The 17,073-nt window shown below is 35.9% G+C and overlaps 1 protein-coding gene across 3 annotated transcripts in view; it reads right to left on the reverse strand.

The window, feature by feature from the left end:
- Positions 1-1,321: 1,321 nt before the first annotated feature.
- Positions 1,322-17,073, reverse strand: part of LOC126248953 (orphan steroid hormone receptor 2-like) — a 130,665-nt gene continuing 114,913 nt past the window's right edge. For all 3 annotated transcript variants that reach the window (XM_049950489.1, XM_049950487.1, XM_049950488.1), the window contains exon 11: positions 1,322-10,007. In XM_049950489.1, the coding sequence (XP_049806446.1) occupies positions 9,934-10,007 (74 nt within the window). In that variant the 3' untranslated portion in view covers positions 1,322-9,933. The remainder of the gene's footprint in view (positions 10,008-17,073) is intronic.

The raw sequence follows: 17,073 nt of genomic DNA on the forward strand, positions 1-17,073 counted from the left end.
TTTCATTATCATTTACACAATATTTTCCTGTTCCAAACTATATGCAGTGAATCAATGGAAATAGGAACAACTGTACTATGTACGAGCAACCACCTGGAGTGACCTAAAGTGGAATAATAACAAAACTATTTGTAGGAGCAGCAGATTTCTGACAGATTCATTGGGAGAACTTTCAAGATATGTAATTTATTCACAAAATAAAAGCAGTTTGACTATTCTTTTGAGTATTGCTCATCAGTCTGGGACCCTTGCACAGATAGGAATAATAAGACAGAGAAAATCAAACTAATAACAGCATATTTTAACACACAGCAAGTGCAAGGGCATTATTAAGATGTTCAACAAACTCCAGTTGCAGACACTACAAGAGGGTTGTTGTACTTCATAGAGAGATTTCCTGCTGAATTCTGAGAGCATACAATCCAGTATGTCAGGCAACATATTGCTTCTATCCACATATATCTCGCAAACAGAGCACGGTGACAAAATCAGATAAATTCTAACGCACCTAAAGGTTTAGTGACAGTGGTGGTTCTAATGTCTTGTTAATGAATGGAACAGTGGAAGTGGGGGAAAAAATAGTGGTAGCATGATTGTCCTCTGCCACATACCACAAGGTGGCTTGTGGAGTGTCAGAAACTGCAGCTGACAGCATTTGGTTGAACTGTAAATTTTGATGTAATGCCTAACAGAAGTTTGTGGGAATGGATTACATTTACCACTTAAATAAACCAATTTGTAAACATTTTGCTAATCCTCTTGCTTCTTGTACTCTAGGAATGAGTTTAGTATGATTCTGGTGACATACTTTTTGGCAAACAGTAGCTATTCAAATCTTTAGAATTTAATATCTACTGCCATTAAAATCTATGCATCATGATCTGACAACACAGTACTGATTTTTTCAAAATACACTTGCAAGCCAATTAAACATAAATGAAAAGTCTGATGGACAGAAAAAATGTGAAAGTCAAGAAAATTTCCAGTAAAATAGTGACTGGACTTTCTGGACTATGGAATTAAATATTCACAAATATAAGGCAATACACCTAAACAAAAATTATACACCATTGAATTTCTTCATTGGAAAACTGAAAAATATGACGATCTTATCTCCAGATTACCCATTATGCCTAAAACCTGGGTTTAGGATCTAGGAAGTGTATTACTTGTGAGATGAAACCACAAAAAATTAAAGTATCAACAACCAGTTTACAAAATACAGCTATCAAAGAGGCAAAAAGACAGTTGAAAAGTATTGAAATAAAACTGGTACATTGTGTAATTATGAATGTGATACATCATAGACAGAAATAAATCAATTACACACAACACTGACAACATTTATTTGTGCAATCATTACAGTGACAATGTCATCTGTTTTTCATACAGGTACATACAAAGACACAGAAGTAGTACACTTTCATTTTGAGAAGTGAAACTATTTGAAATTATAATGCAAGCTGTACCTTATGGTGATCTATACACAAAAACAAATACTTTGGAGTAACAATTTATAGAATCTCACACAATTTATTACTGTACATACATATATACATTAAAAAACAAGCAACAAAATCCTATCAGTGCACGTCCCGGGGTCTACATTATTCTACATTGCTTAGGTTTATACCCACATCATTATCATAACAACAACATTTCGATAAAAACATTTCTACAACACTTATCAATGGAATACATATTTTATGTGTATTCATTGAAACACTTCTTTAAGACTTATTATTATCATCGTTGTGCCCTTAGTAATTTAGGCCAAGCCCTACAACAAAGGCAATAAATGACTACTCATTATTTGTCTGCAACTTCAGGTCAAATTGTCGGACAATTAGAGGACAAATTAAGAAACCAGGATTTAAAAAATTGAAATCACTGTGCTGACCACTGGATGCTTCATGTGATATGTTAGCATATATATGATGGCAGGTAGAAAACATTCACAATTCTGTAACCCAAAGCACTTAATTAAAAACAAAATGAGAAATACAATGCTAGAAATAATACTCCCAGATTTTAGGACGGTGTATACCTACATAATGACTATGAAAATTGATTTCAGTTTCATGCACTGCAAACAAATGTTTTTTTACACATCAAATACAGTTAAGAAAGTTAAATGTGCAATAAAGATCTATTGTTTACAATTAATCACAACAGTTCAATACATTTAAGAAAGTAAAAATTTGTAATCTGAAATTATCACCACCAATTCTCATCACAACCTATCATTTTAAGGCTGACCTACTGCAATACTTTTAATGTCTCCAGAAACTAAAAACGCACAGTTGTAGTTATTTTGACATGCAAAGCTCACACTTTACATAAATATAAACTTAAAGGAAGTTAAATTTAGATGTCTACAGAATACACCAACATTAAATACACAATTCCTTGATGCAGATAATGTTCAGAATTCAAATCTCTCACACGAATATGAAATTATAAATATACTAGTACACCTGGCAATGGTTCTCAATTGCTAAATATGAATGAAAATTGGATATACATCCTAATTTCTTTCTCTTGAAAATTGGATATACGTCCTAATTTCTTTCTCCCCCCCCTTCTACTCCTCTCCCCCTCCCCCCTTCCTCTGTCCATGTCCTCCTCTTCCCCCCTACCTCTGTCCATCACCTTCCCCGCTGCTCCCTATACCTCTGTTATCCCACATTCACTCTATTCATCTTCTCTTCCTCATCTCTCTGACCATATCCTCATTCCCCTTCTTTATATCCATTTTCTCCCCCACTCTCTGTCCATCTCCTCTTCCCCCTCCCTCTGATCCTATTTACTGTTATTTCAAACGGAGCCTTGATTGGAGATAAAAGTCAAAATGCATCGGTAAATCGGCTGGAATCATTAGTACAATGGGTATGAGAGAGACCTTTCCAGCTGCTGGATCTTTGAGGACAGTAGTTTTAATGGCACATGGTTTTAATCTACAAACAGATAGGATTATAAAATTTGCCATGAACACAACTTTCCTGTTTTCTGTTAAGTCAGTCAGTCAAGAAGGGCTTCAGCCAACCAAAACTTTACTTGAATTTGTGTGAATTGAAACAAAACAATTTCAATACAATCATGAATTTATTGAAATGAAATAAATTTTTGAGGCATAATTGGATTGCACTTAGAAATTCTTATTCGATTTGCCTCCAAATGCTGTCTACGTTCTTTGTCAGTCTCATTGTCTTTATGATCATGTTGCACGTACACCGACCTATATTTCAATGCTTCGCCTGTGACATTTTTTCCAAAGAAATAAACCACAAACTGAAATCAACTGAATATCTGTATTGTATATCAACTGAATCAATTTGCAACACACCAAATTACCATGAACTGATATCAATTCAATCTTTACGACACACCAAGGATATAGTCACCACTGACAACACACTGAAATATCACTTTCAACTGTATTCTTTTTTGCAAAATATCAATATTCACTATGGAATTTTTTTTGTTTTGAAAATGTGTGACAGTAGAACTGTCAAACTTAATGTCGCAAGTTTATTTTTGTTATGAAAACCTGTGATAGCAGAACTGTAAGACTGACTGTCACAAAAATACTGTCCAAATTTCCAACTATTCTGCTGTATTTTTTTTCCTAACTCTTATTGGGGTGAACACCTTGGCCACTTTTCCAGACATTTTTCCCAACTGGATGCCACATCGGCATTAGTGATCCACAGAAGAAACTGAAGTAAATAACAAGGAACTACATTCATAGGCCAAAAGACATTGCTTAAGAGCATTGATATGGTAAAAAAATTATTATATTCCATACAAGTAAGGTAACAGTGATAATACAGAGGACTTATTTTGCATCCGACAATTCAGAAACAAAAAAATTTTCACTAAAAAGAATAGATCAAGCTTCCTCTGTGAATCTGACCGACAACTATGGTGATTTATATCATAACTAGTTTGACCACTTGTTGGCAGGCAGCAGTGCTGTTCAGCAAAAAAAAAATGCGATGGCCAATTTTCCCGACCTGGCCACTTTACCACACCTTCCCCTACCAATTGTACTATTAACTGATAACCTCTACAGATTAGTATGTTATATTAATAACACTAATAGCAATTTATGACATGATCACAATTTTTTTTAATGAAATTTTTATTTTTCTTGTTGCACTGCATTACAACAGCCTTAATTTTATTGCATATTACTTGCTGCAAACATGTACCACGTCTGAAGATGACTGCCTCTATAACTCATATTCAAGAATCTGTTACTTCTATTTGACATTTGTACCATAACAGCGATTGGTGCCAGTTGCACGCACTTATGAGTTGTCGGCATTGGAAGACAAACACTAAAACATTTCCTTTCTCACTTCTATTAACCCTGCAGTGACTGTGCTATATACCACTCTGCCCCTGACGTATGTGGCAAACTTTACTTAGCTCCCAGCAGAAATCACCAGTGTCAATTGAAAGAAACACTTCTTAAAACATTACTGTCTCTGTAAGTACTTTTGTTTGCTACTGAGCACAGATAATACACTATTAAGAAGTTCTTAATGTCAGTTGACATTTTTGATTCAGTTGTTAGTTGCTTGATGCATATTATTACACAGTACAGCTGAGAAGCATGGGCCACACATTTACTTGATTTGGGCTGCAGGTGGCCCACAGGCTGTCTTTTGACTACCACTGATCTAGATGAACAGATACGTAATTTAAATTTATACTCCACAAGCAATGTCATGTTGTGTAACAGAGGGAGATATACAAAACAGTGTTTGAAAATAGAATAACTGAGAGATGGCATAAAAAAATATTCACATACAGGCATTGTTTTCAAGTTAAAATACTTATCAATGTTTCACCACAAAAAGTATTCATTCAGCCAGAGATGCTACGGGCATAGGACTTTCGGTGGAGAATCCAGGTAGAACCCATAAATTGTTTTAAGTTATAGCAAAAGGAACAGTAATCTAGGGCAAAAACAGAGAAAGTTGGCTCCAAGTACCTTAAAGAATATTGCCCACTTATACATGAACACAACCTACAAAACTGTTGATCCCATTTTATAATTTATGCCCACACAGCATATAGAAAACACTACACAAGTTTACACCTTATTTTGTAAAAGCAAGTAAGTTTAACGCTTCCACTTTTGAGTTGAAACACAGTTGTTCCAACACCTATTGCTTGAAGGAATGCAAAAGCAGTTTATTCATTTAGTGTGGATTGTTCTCATCCTGGAGTTTGTATACTTAGAATGGTTACAATCATGTCACAAGCAGTAAATATTATTTACATAACATATTTTAACTTGAAACCTGTAACTTCAGACAGAAGTAACTTTGCAACATGCCTGATATGCTGACAGCACATATTTTCATATTAAACTCTTTAGCTATTATTCGACAAGCAACTTTAAGTAATTTCTTCCATTAATTCAGAGCCCTCTGTGACAACTACACTAGAAGACTAAGGGACAGTGTGTGGCTGAAATGTTGTCAGAATTTATCAATGGCAACCACCTTAAGCAATGACAACTACTCAGATCTGTTATGACAAACCACAGAGAAGTTCGGTATTATACACCATTATATACCAACTGAACTACCCAAGCATGACTCACGACCCATCCTCACAGCTTTACTTCCACCACTACCTTGTCTCCTACCTTCCAAACTTCACAGAAGCTCTCCTGCTATTTCTGCTTTTATGCTTCAGGCATACGAATTATTACAAATTTCTGAGCAGTTTAAATTGTTATCACTAAATAAGCACTGAGTTATATAAAGTATTATTTTGTTGTCTCCCTATTAATTGACTCATACAGCAAGTGATGTGGGTTTACTTTTTACTATAGACTTTTCAGCACATGCTTTTAGTAGTCTCTACTGGAGCCTATGCTACTTGCATCATTTTCACAAATCTTCAGTAATCATTTATACTGTTTGAAGGTAGTGTGCTTCCCCCCTTACTCTATTTATGTGGTCACCATAATATTAATCATGGCTTATAGGGCTTTCAAAAATACTCTAACAGTTCAAGTATTCTGGCAGTTGTGCAAAACTCAATATACACCTGGCTGACAAAAGAGCCTAACTGTATCATTAATTTCCAAACTTGGGTACAGAAATTGACTGCAATGGAAATAATTACTTTTCTTTTATTTATACACATGAGAGACTTGAATACATTCTGCTTCAAGGAATTTGATAAATTACCCTACTGTAACAAACTACAACTATCCCACAGCATAAAAACTGTGTTTCCAAATATAAAAATGTTTGGATAGTCAGAGTCACAAAAATCCTCATTTGTGACAGTACTGCCCATTCCATCACTCTTAGTAGTTTCATTTTTTGTACTAGCAAATTTTCTGCGAATAAGTAACATTAAATTCTCTTCGAACAGCACAATTACTGCATGTCACACTTAATGTATAGTATCCACATGCTGATCTGTATATATTAAAAGTACATTGCAAAACTTTGCAAAAGTCATACCTTGGCAGCAGCATCTGCAAGAGCAGCAGTCTCAGGTAACCCAACACCACAATTTTTTCGGAACAAATAGGAAGAAAGTTTCCCTTTTGCACATAGCTCTTAAATTTGCAGTTGCAGATGGCTGCTGATGGTTAAATTCTGCCAAAATCCAGTATGTGTGAAAATAATACATGGTGTGGTGTTGCACTCAATACTATATAATTTGTAATTTTCCTTTCAAAATGCAGCAAATAAAATATGTAAATTCTAACACTTAATGAGTTGTGGAAACTGATAAAATCATGTAAACAAACTTTATAGTGACAAGGTGCCTGTAAAGTAACACTCAAAACAAAAATACACTCACCAGTGAGACATTTAACTGGCAACCCATACATTCAAAAAATTCTACAAGAACATGCCATTAATTAACTCAATTGCACTTTAAGTCAAGGCCCTCACAAATTTACAGGAAAATTATCATTTTTCATTAAAAGATAAGGAGTCACATCTGTTGAACAGTGTTAACTTATGTAAGTGGTGAGATCATCCATTACCAGGCACTGTCTCTCTGTCGCACGAATTCCTCTGGATACTGGTTTTTTTAAATAATTACTAATTATCTATATAACATATTAACACTATCTTTATCCTCCTCAACAATCATCTTATTGCACAAAATGGAAACACACAAAAAACACAAAGTTACAGTTTTATACAAGGTGTGACTACATTTATAACACTAAATCTTGGTGTAAAAATTTAAAGTAAATTAAGTACATATATAATTTTCATCCAGAAAGAAAAGACGTAGATGTAACAAATCACATCTTTTATATTGTGAAGCAATATCAATCTGGAAATCATTCACATAATTTAACATTGTATGGAAAACAATCTGCACTGCTGAATGGTTTAGTATTCTCTTTTGCTCAACTATTTTACTTATATGACTATTTTTCTACCTTACACTCATGAAAACTGTTATCCAGATTACACATATCGAGATATGATGAAAACTGAAATAATTTTCTCATGAAATTTATCTAGACTTCCTCTACCAGCACCAAAATACGAATAAGGGAATATACAACTTTCAGAATGAAATTTTTGGCCTTCAGCAGTTTTTGTACTCCAGCAAAACTGTGTGTGTTTTGGACTTAAACCTGGAACTTTGCCTTTTGCCAAAAATGCTTAACCAAACGTCTCACTGTAGCTCACCTTACAGACTGACTCCAAAGCTTTAATGTGAAGCTCACTACAGGGGTTCACAAAGATGACAACAGTTTGGGCATCAGTTCCATTTCTTTCCATAAATGTTGCAGCTTCATCTTCTGAATATCTTACACTTGTCTGACAAACAGTAACATTACAGAAATTTCTTACAGGCAAGGTTCCTATCTGCTGATGCTAACATGTTCCAAATAGTTACAAACAATTTTTCCTTGAGGATTAAGATCTTCTAAGCCAAGCTACTATCAATCTTCTATGTTCAGTTCTAAATATAAACATCAATAATCAATTTTTCTGGTTCAATTTTTGACAACAAAATACAGGCACAAAATACCTCACCATTATTTTATTATGCTGCTAACACTTCTTTCCACTCAGTACAAAAGTAAGTCAGCATATGAAATTATGATACTCTGAACTCTTTATAGCATTTAATTGTCTGTATCTTTGAAACACAGACCATTTGCCCAATACAACATTCTGTAACATGATAAAAACTAACAACATTTTGCCCAAGGTACTTGTGACAATTACACTCTCAAATTTCACAACAACTGTGGACGGAAATGAAACAGAAGTATTCATATCTGCTCTGACAGTATGGAAACATAATGTTCAAAGTAAAAAGAAATCAAAACACTGAAACAGAGATGAGTAATAAGCCATCTTCCAGTATAAGGTGAGAAAAGGCCGTAGGATATGATCATTATACTTATGACTAGCCATTGGGTTTTGTATTTTTCAGCATAAGGGCATATTATGGATTAGTTGGTGCACCCACATTTAAAAGGTAGGGACACAAGAGCAGTAACTGCACTAGTAGTAGTTGGCAACTCCATGGTCACAGAAAGCTCAAACTGAGAAACAAGTTGCATCTGAATATAGGTTCTTTAAAACACATTCATCTGATTTCACAAGACTACATCTTTTCCACTAATGTAGATAGAAACTGGGATGAATTTTAACTTACTTTAACTTGAATACAGTTTGGATATTTGTTGTGTGTCCAGAGGAGAGCACATTGATCATTTGTGAAAATTAAATGAAGACTGTGATTCTAAATGTAACTATGTGCATGCTCTTAACAGACATACTCCCATAAATCAGATGTCTGTTTTGAAAATAAAAACTTTGCATTTCTACGTGGAAGTAAAAATACACCCCATGTCCCTATCTGCATTGATGTAGAGGGTATAGTTTTGTGAAACCAAATGACGCGGCTTGAAACTTCCTATGTAAAGGAGCTAGTATCTCAAGAAATTTGACTACTCACATTATTGGATGATTTTTCTGCATTAATTTCATTGAAAATCAAAGTACTGATTAATGGCTGCAAAAAATTTAACCAACAAGTTTAGTTCATAGGAACCATTGGTTGTGCTCAATAGCCTGGTTGTAATTGTACTAGGCACCATGGCCATCTGTATGCAAACAACCCTAGCAATGAGCAGGATTCAATTTATAACAAAACTGCTTTCCTTGTCTCACGTTACCTACATATTCAACAAAAATCTCAACGTTTCTCCCTTCCTCGGCAATCCCTGTCCATCCATCCTACCCATTTTTTATATTAAACATACTGCTGCTGTAATAAGAGATGATGATATTCTCCTAATGCAGGAGCACATCCAACTTTTAATTAATTACCCTACCTATTTAGAATGTAACAATTCCTTGTTACCATTCTACAACTTTATTACTGAAAGATGGCAAACTACTATATATAATATTTTATGTTTGTTTATTTTATTTATTTATTTTTTTTAATTCCTGCAAGACTCTGTGTAATATATAAGTTGAAAACTTCTTTTCTCTCCGTCTCTCATTATAAAAACAATTTCACGTAAAATAAGTAAAAAATAAATTAGGCAAGATCATAACAATAACTATTAAACAAGTTTCTGAAATTATATATCACAGAAATTACTTAAAAGCACGGAACACACACAGAACGTCATAGTGATAAAATAATGAAATTTAACAAATTAACAAAATAACATTGCAACAATTAAGGGGCTATAAACACAGTTTAAAACTGCAGCTAGTTCATTAACTGGTTAAGTATCTTACAACTGCATGTAATACACGAAATATGAGGACAATCTTTCTCCCCTCACAAGCATTTTTAATAAAATATTTTCTGTAAAGCTACAGAAATGTACAAAATTTGCAAAAAAATAGTGTAATCATTTCCTGCTTATTAGAATTTTCATATGAAAATACATTATGATAACTCTTCTTCACTATCTTCCACTTTGAACAGCCTTCTTCCAAATTCACCAACATTCATATCATTTCCTGAAACAAAAAAAAAATAGAATATGCATAGAAATATGTATGTGACTAGTTACATTTCAATAAATTTAAAACAGTACAGTAGCAGACGATATAAGATTAAAATTCATCATACTATAGCAAAAGTGCCACACCAAAAAGTATTTCATTATAGCAGATTATTATTATTATTATTATTTACTTCCATCTGCAGAAGAGAAATGAGAAGGGTGCCAAAGGGAATGAGTTCACGAGTGGAGGTGGAGACAATAGAAAGAAATATAAAACAGCAAATCACGGAGAAAAATTAATGTTTCTGATAAAGCAGAATTCAATTTTTGTTACAGGCTAACAGAATCAACAAATCTGTTTTATTATATTCGTACTGACTAACGTATACAGGATGTCCCTGGCCTACTGTACCTGCCCTTTTTCTAGAAAACAGTATGTCTGATAATCCTGGTAAATTATGTTTTATTAATGGAATTAAATTTACTGAAATGAAAAGAATGAAATCAGTCAGAATGATAACAATGAAATGCAATGACACAATCTGATAACATTGAAATTCGCTCCCAAAAACCCTGTGGGAGAAAAACTTCTGGTTGTAGAAATTGGAAATAATAGAAAGGCAACATCAGTGACACAGGAAACAAACTGCTTCTGGAGGACTATGTATTTTTCTGATAAGCAAGAGATGAAGTTGTGGATCGTAGCTTGTCAAACATTCTCATCTGTCATGACTAATTAATTATGGTTTGGGCAAAACATTACAGAGAAAATGAATGGTGTGCCTTCCAAGTGCCCATAATCTATTGGAAACTGGAAGAAATGAGATCCTCTTTAAAATTTGAAATGAAGAAAAAGGTACAAAAGTACAGGGTGATTCAAAACGAATACCATAACTTTAGGAATTTAAAACTCTGCAACGACAAAAGGCAGAGCTAAGCACTATCTGTCGGCGAATTAAGGGAGCTATAAAGTTTCATTTAGTTGTACATTTGTTCGCTTGAGGCGCTGTTGACTAGGCGTCAGCGTCAGTTGATGCTAAGATGGCGACCGCTCAACAGAAAGCTTTTTGTGTTATTGAGTACGGCAGAAGTGAATCGACGACAGTTGTTCAGCGTGCATTTCGAACGAAGTATGGTGTTAAACCTCCTGATAGGTGGTGTATTAAACGTTGGTATAAACAGTTTACAGAGAATGGGTGTTTGTGCAAAGGGAAAAGTTCTGGACAGCCGAGAACGAGTGATGAAAATGCAGCACGCATCCAGCAAGCATTTGTTCGCAGCCCAGGAAAATCGACTCGCAGAGCTAGCAGAGAGCTGCAAATTCCACAATCAACTGTATGGAGAGTCCTACGAAAAAGGTTAGTTATGAAACCTGAACGTCAACTACCCGAGGCGATGGATCGGCCGCCAGGCAGCCCGTGACAGAGCACTTCATCACTGGCCTCCAAGAAGCCCTGATCTCACCCCCTGCGATTTTTTCTTATGGGGGTATGTTAAGGATATGGTGTTTCGGCCACCTCTCGCAGCCACCACTGATGATTTGAAACGAGAAATAACAGCAGCTATCCAAACTGTTACGCCTGATATGCTACAGAGAGTGTGGAACGAGTTGGAGTATCGGGTTGATATTGCTCGTGTGTCTGGAGGGGGCCATATTGAACATCTCTGAACTTGTTTTTGAGTGAAAAATAAAACCTTTTTAAATACTCTTTGTAATGATGTATAACAGAAGTTTATATTATGTTTCTTTCATTAAATACACATTTTTAAAGTTGTGGTATTCTTTTTGAATCACCCTGTATATTAGCATTGTTGAATAGAGGAGGAGGGGCATTTTTGTCAGATTAGTTTTGAAGTACGATGTACTGATTCAATAGTATTATTAACAAATCCACCTAGTCCTGATATGCTGAGCAATGATTAAAGAAATAAACACAGATTCTACAGGTAAGAAAAGTATAAAACTGCTTCTTTACAGTGGGATGAGGAAGCACATTTTGTTAGATACCAATGTCAACAGATGTACCTTCTTTCCAATAGGCCAGTTAAATAATTATGAGTGTTAAACTGAGTACAATCTTTTGTTTGTAAAATATTACAAATCAAGTAATTAGCTAGTTTGGCTATGGTTTCCATTATCATTTTACTTGGTGGCCAGACATACTTCAAACAAAACTTTTCTGGTTCATGCCAAGAGACATATCACCACATCTAACTCATCTTTATTAATTGTTGTGCAGCTGCAACGAAGACACCATGTACTAACAGTGGCCTACATAGATAGACCTAATTCAGAAAGTATGTCAAATGCCGCTAGCTATAGAGATCAAAAGTACACTGTTCACATCTGCAACAAAATGCATCTCTTACAGTAAACTGCAGACAGGTAAATGTGTTCTTTTGCAATAATTTCTGCAGAAGAGGGTTATTGCTCACTTAAAAAAAAAAAGTTCTTGACTTTTCTAGAATACCAAAAAATGATTTTTTTTAAGTAAGTGGAAGAAAATTTTTACTGTCAGTAAAACAATAAAATTCAATTTTTAATTCTATTCCTTATCCCAAAAAAATCACATATCTCTGTTTCAGCATTGTTAATAACCCATCAGTAATAGGAAGACTGCTTTGATGACATCAGTGATTCAGCACACTATACAACAACACTTTTCTGACAAAGAATGTTGTTTTGAGAGGTTTATTGAACAATACTATTTATGTACCTTCACATAAGCAATTTCACAGTTAACCTCACTTCCTGCAGTCTCCAGTAAATTCCACACAATATGAGCTATGCCATTTAATTCATCCTTAATGGTTCATCTAAGATAGGTAGATAGGTAGGTAGGTGTGTGTGTGTGTGTGTGTGTGTGTGTGTGTGAAGCAGGATTTTTGACAAGCGGTGTAAAACAAAGGGGAGAGTATACTTCAATGTGGTCAATAATCATAGTTTTTTTATTTATTTACTTATTTTCATTTACGGAGCTACTGAAGCAACTATTCTATTAATGGAGCTAAGCAATTAAAAACAAATCCACAGACTGTGGAAAGAAGCGTATAGTGATATGACACTTGCAACGGTTGCTTAGTAAGTTTTTCACAACAACAAATGGGGGAATGTACTAAATATCAAGTCTAAGACCACTAGCATAATGCAAGTTGTGCTCCAGTACCAGTACCTATCATTTATGCCGTAAAGTGGGTAATGACCCACTGTAATATCAGTTTTATCTTCTATTTACCAAATAGTTTAGGTGAGTTACATTTCGCTGCCTGCCCAGTTAGCCGAGCGGTGTAACGCGCTACTTTCCAGGTGGGAAGGCATGCCGGTCCCTGGCACGAATCCGCCTGGCAGATTAGTGTTGAAGTCCGCTGCACCAGCCAGTCTATGGATGGTTTTTAAGGCGGTTTTCCATCTGCCTCGGTGGATCCAGGCTGGTTCCCCTTATTCCGCCTCGGTTACACTATGTCGGTGATTACTGCACAAACACTATCTCCACGTACGCATACACCATAATTACTCTCTACCATGCAAACATTGGGGTTACACTTATCTGGTGTGTGACATTCCCAGGGGGAGGGAGAGGAGGGGCAGGGTGTCCACTGGAGTTCGAACAGCACAATAACCCTGAGTTTGGTGTAGGGTGGCGGAGGGTGAGTGGACTGCTGTAGCCTGTTGTGGGGTTGTGAACCACTGAGGGCTATGGTGGGGATGAAGCCTCTCTGAAGCCTCTCCGTCGTTTCTAGGTCCTGCGTTCCATACAATACAATGCAATACATTTTACTAATCAATCCAAGTTACTCCCAACTTATAAGAAACAGATTTTGAAAAATTATGTTAGGCTTATATCACTGATATAAATTTATTGTAGATTTATGTAACATGCTCACACATTATGATTTTTTTGGAGAACAAAAATTTTTCCTATAAAAACCAACATAGATTTAATAAATGGAGCTCTTGTGAAATGCTTCTGACTCTCTTTGTACAAGAGATCCAGGGCACCATAAACAACTGCACCCAGATTAATACAGTGTTCACTGACTTTCAGAAAGCATCTGATAAAGTTCCACACTGTTGTTTAGTGAAAAAATTACAAGCTGTCATGTATCGGAACATACTGTGGCTACATTATGGATTTCTTAGCAGATACAACTCGGTCCGTTATACTAATAAATGTAACGTTTTGCACATAAAATGACCAAGCGATCTACTAACGTTTGATTGAATTATTGGCGACAAACAACTGGAAAGACACCACCTGACAAAAAATGTTAAGCATCCAGAACGCATGGTTAGGTGTCAATGTAACTTCGTACACTTACATACTGTCAGCAGGCATGGAAGTAATTTGAGCTGCAATTCTCTGTGACAGCTAAAATGGCCACCAGAGTCCATTAGTACTGTTCACGTTCAGTGCTGTTACCAGATCTGGTGGGATATACAAGGGGCATGAACAGTGTTACATGTGATTACTGTGAAGGACTTAGCGACACCATGTGCTTTTGTGAAACTGTGTTTAAAAGCACCTCATAGGATTTGAAAAGGGCCTCATTGTGGATCTCCATTTTTCTGTCTGGTCAAATTGTGCAATACCAAGATTTGTGAGGAATTTGGATATGATGGTTGCCCAATGTTTGACTGCATGGGAATGTGAAGGCAAGGATACTCTTCGCCAATGTTCTAGTAAACAATATCTGAACACCAAAAGGGAGGGTAGTGGTATTGTGCACCAAGCCTATCATAACCCTACACATCTGCACCTGTCATTCAGGAAATAGTAATCGACTACCTGCAACCTTCTGTGTCATCCTGCACCACTGAGAGACTAGAGATCACAAATGGAGCAAGTACGAGTTTAACATTGATGATTGCGAACTTCAGAAATCAAGGCTCCACTGCTACATCGGTGCGATACTGGCTTCCTTCCTTCCCACTACAGTTTTGTATGATGAGTCTGAGAAAGGTGTCACTGCAATTGCTTCCTATTCATTGTCTCATTCTCTCTTACTGAAATGTGCAGGACAGTAAGGCTAGTCACGATTTAGTACGGAACCTTACTGCAGGATTGCAATATTTGCATATTCTTTCAGTCATCGCAATTTGTGTCCATGGACCAATAGTGAGTTATGTAGCTTATCCAGGGTGTATACATGGACAAGGAAAAAAAATTCCCAGATTTTTCACGGATTTCCCGGTTGAAAATACACTTTCTCCCAGGTGAAAATACACTTTTTCTATCTTAAGTGACAATATACTTTTCCTCGGCGCTGTAAAAATTATAAATCCTTAGAATGTTTATGGTTTTCTACACAGATGTAGAATTTGCTGGCACTTTAGAAAATGAAACCCAGGGGGGGAAAAAAACACGTTTTTGAAATATCTTTGATGTGCAGCAACATGTATGCTGCATTTTTTTCATGTTACGGAGGTATAAATTCAATTTCCACCAAACACTGCATGTTACTTTCCAAAGCAATGAAATCGAGATTGCGACGCGCTTTTGTAAGCTAGTCATAGCTCATGTCATGTGATCTCGCCAGCTGATGACACCATAGGACACGTGATGCAGTCCACCAATAGCAAGATTACTTGTAAGCAGCGGGAACGCACAAAAAAGAAAAGTTAATGGTTTAAATTAATATACACAGTGTTGCTACTACAAATAATATTGTGTCTCTAAGATTAATAAGCTGAAAGAGAAGCTAAGCTTCCACATACAATGCTGATCTTTTTGCGCCTCTTACACTTTAAGATGCATCACACAAATGTGCCAGTAAAATTTTTAATAATGACGTAATGTCTGATCTTCTAGGCTCGAAATTCTTCTAGATGGTCGTTCTCAGAGTGTCGATTTTTAAATGAGAGTCAAACGCTCTGCGATTTAAGAAATTCATCGTACATTCTCGCACATATGGTAGTTCATCTTGTGTAAAAGGAAATTTACTTTGAAAGTAACACTTTTCAAACCACCATTCACAATATTTTCCCGTGACCTGTAAGAAATGGTTCGTTTCAGCAGTTGCCAGAGAGCGCCAGATAACAGGCGTCACTGCGCCTGCGCAGCTACGATGACGCAGGAAGCCCGCATGTTCGTATGTGTAAAACATAAAAAGATCTTGTATTATGTCATAACAGAAACAAGACATCAAAGGACACTTCAAGAGCATCGGAATTTCATGAACCATACTAAAATGCATAATTCAGCTTAAAGTGCACAATCCTGTGTCCAGATTCGGATGTAAATTTTCTTGAGTACCAGTATTGTATTTCATGTTTGGTTCTTTATAATGGCATAATCCCATACGAACTAGAAGATGGAAAACGTGCACTTGAAATGCAGCGAACAATGTGCAGCCAACACTGTGGAATGAAACACTTCATTTCAAATAAATTGACTGCCTCAGCACAAAAGATTAATAAAAGCCAAATCTCTTTAGCAAACCGTCAAAAATAACTTCATTGTTCTGCAAGGCGATTAATGCTTGACTGTCAGAAAGGTGGAAAAAAAACCTGAAACTAACAATATTTTAAACATAGCTGCACAACAGCAACGGTTCCACGTAATAAAATTATAAACAGCCGACCAGTTGCAATGGATAAAGAATTCTTTACCTAGGTTTCAACAAATTTAAATTTGTCTTCTTCAGAAGGTGGCCCGAGGACAATGAACATCATAGCTTACATTAGAAAGGTATGAAACTTAAGTCAAGAATAGATTTTAACACAAATTAAAGAGCTCTTGCATTACAAAAATATGAGAACGACGACTGGTACTTACAATTTTACATTAGTATGGACTAATGTACCATGGCCGTTTTTACAAATGTCGGCATAGATCCATTTGTCAAAATTAAAATATAGCCCTAGAAATAGGGTTTGTCACGTAAATATAAATTAGTACATGGATGTTGCAGAGCTCACAACCGACTGAGTGTAATCGACCAGCGTAGTTACTCTGCGGCCAGGGCAGGTGGCGCTCATTGCGCGAACCATGTGCCAATTGGCGTACAACAGCAACATGTAAATTATCAGTATTAATAACGTCCTTAAAGTAACAATAAAAAGAAGGAAAGCGTTTAAC

Source organism: Schistocerca nitens, chromosome 3 (genome assembly GCF_023898315.1).
Source record: "Schistocerca nitens isolate TAMUIC-IGC-003100 chromosome 3, iqSchNite1.1, whole genome shotgun sequence".
In the NCBI taxonomy this organism is placed as follows: Eukaryota; Metazoa; Arthropoda; class Insecta; order Orthoptera; family Acrididae; genus Schistocerca; species Schistocerca nitens.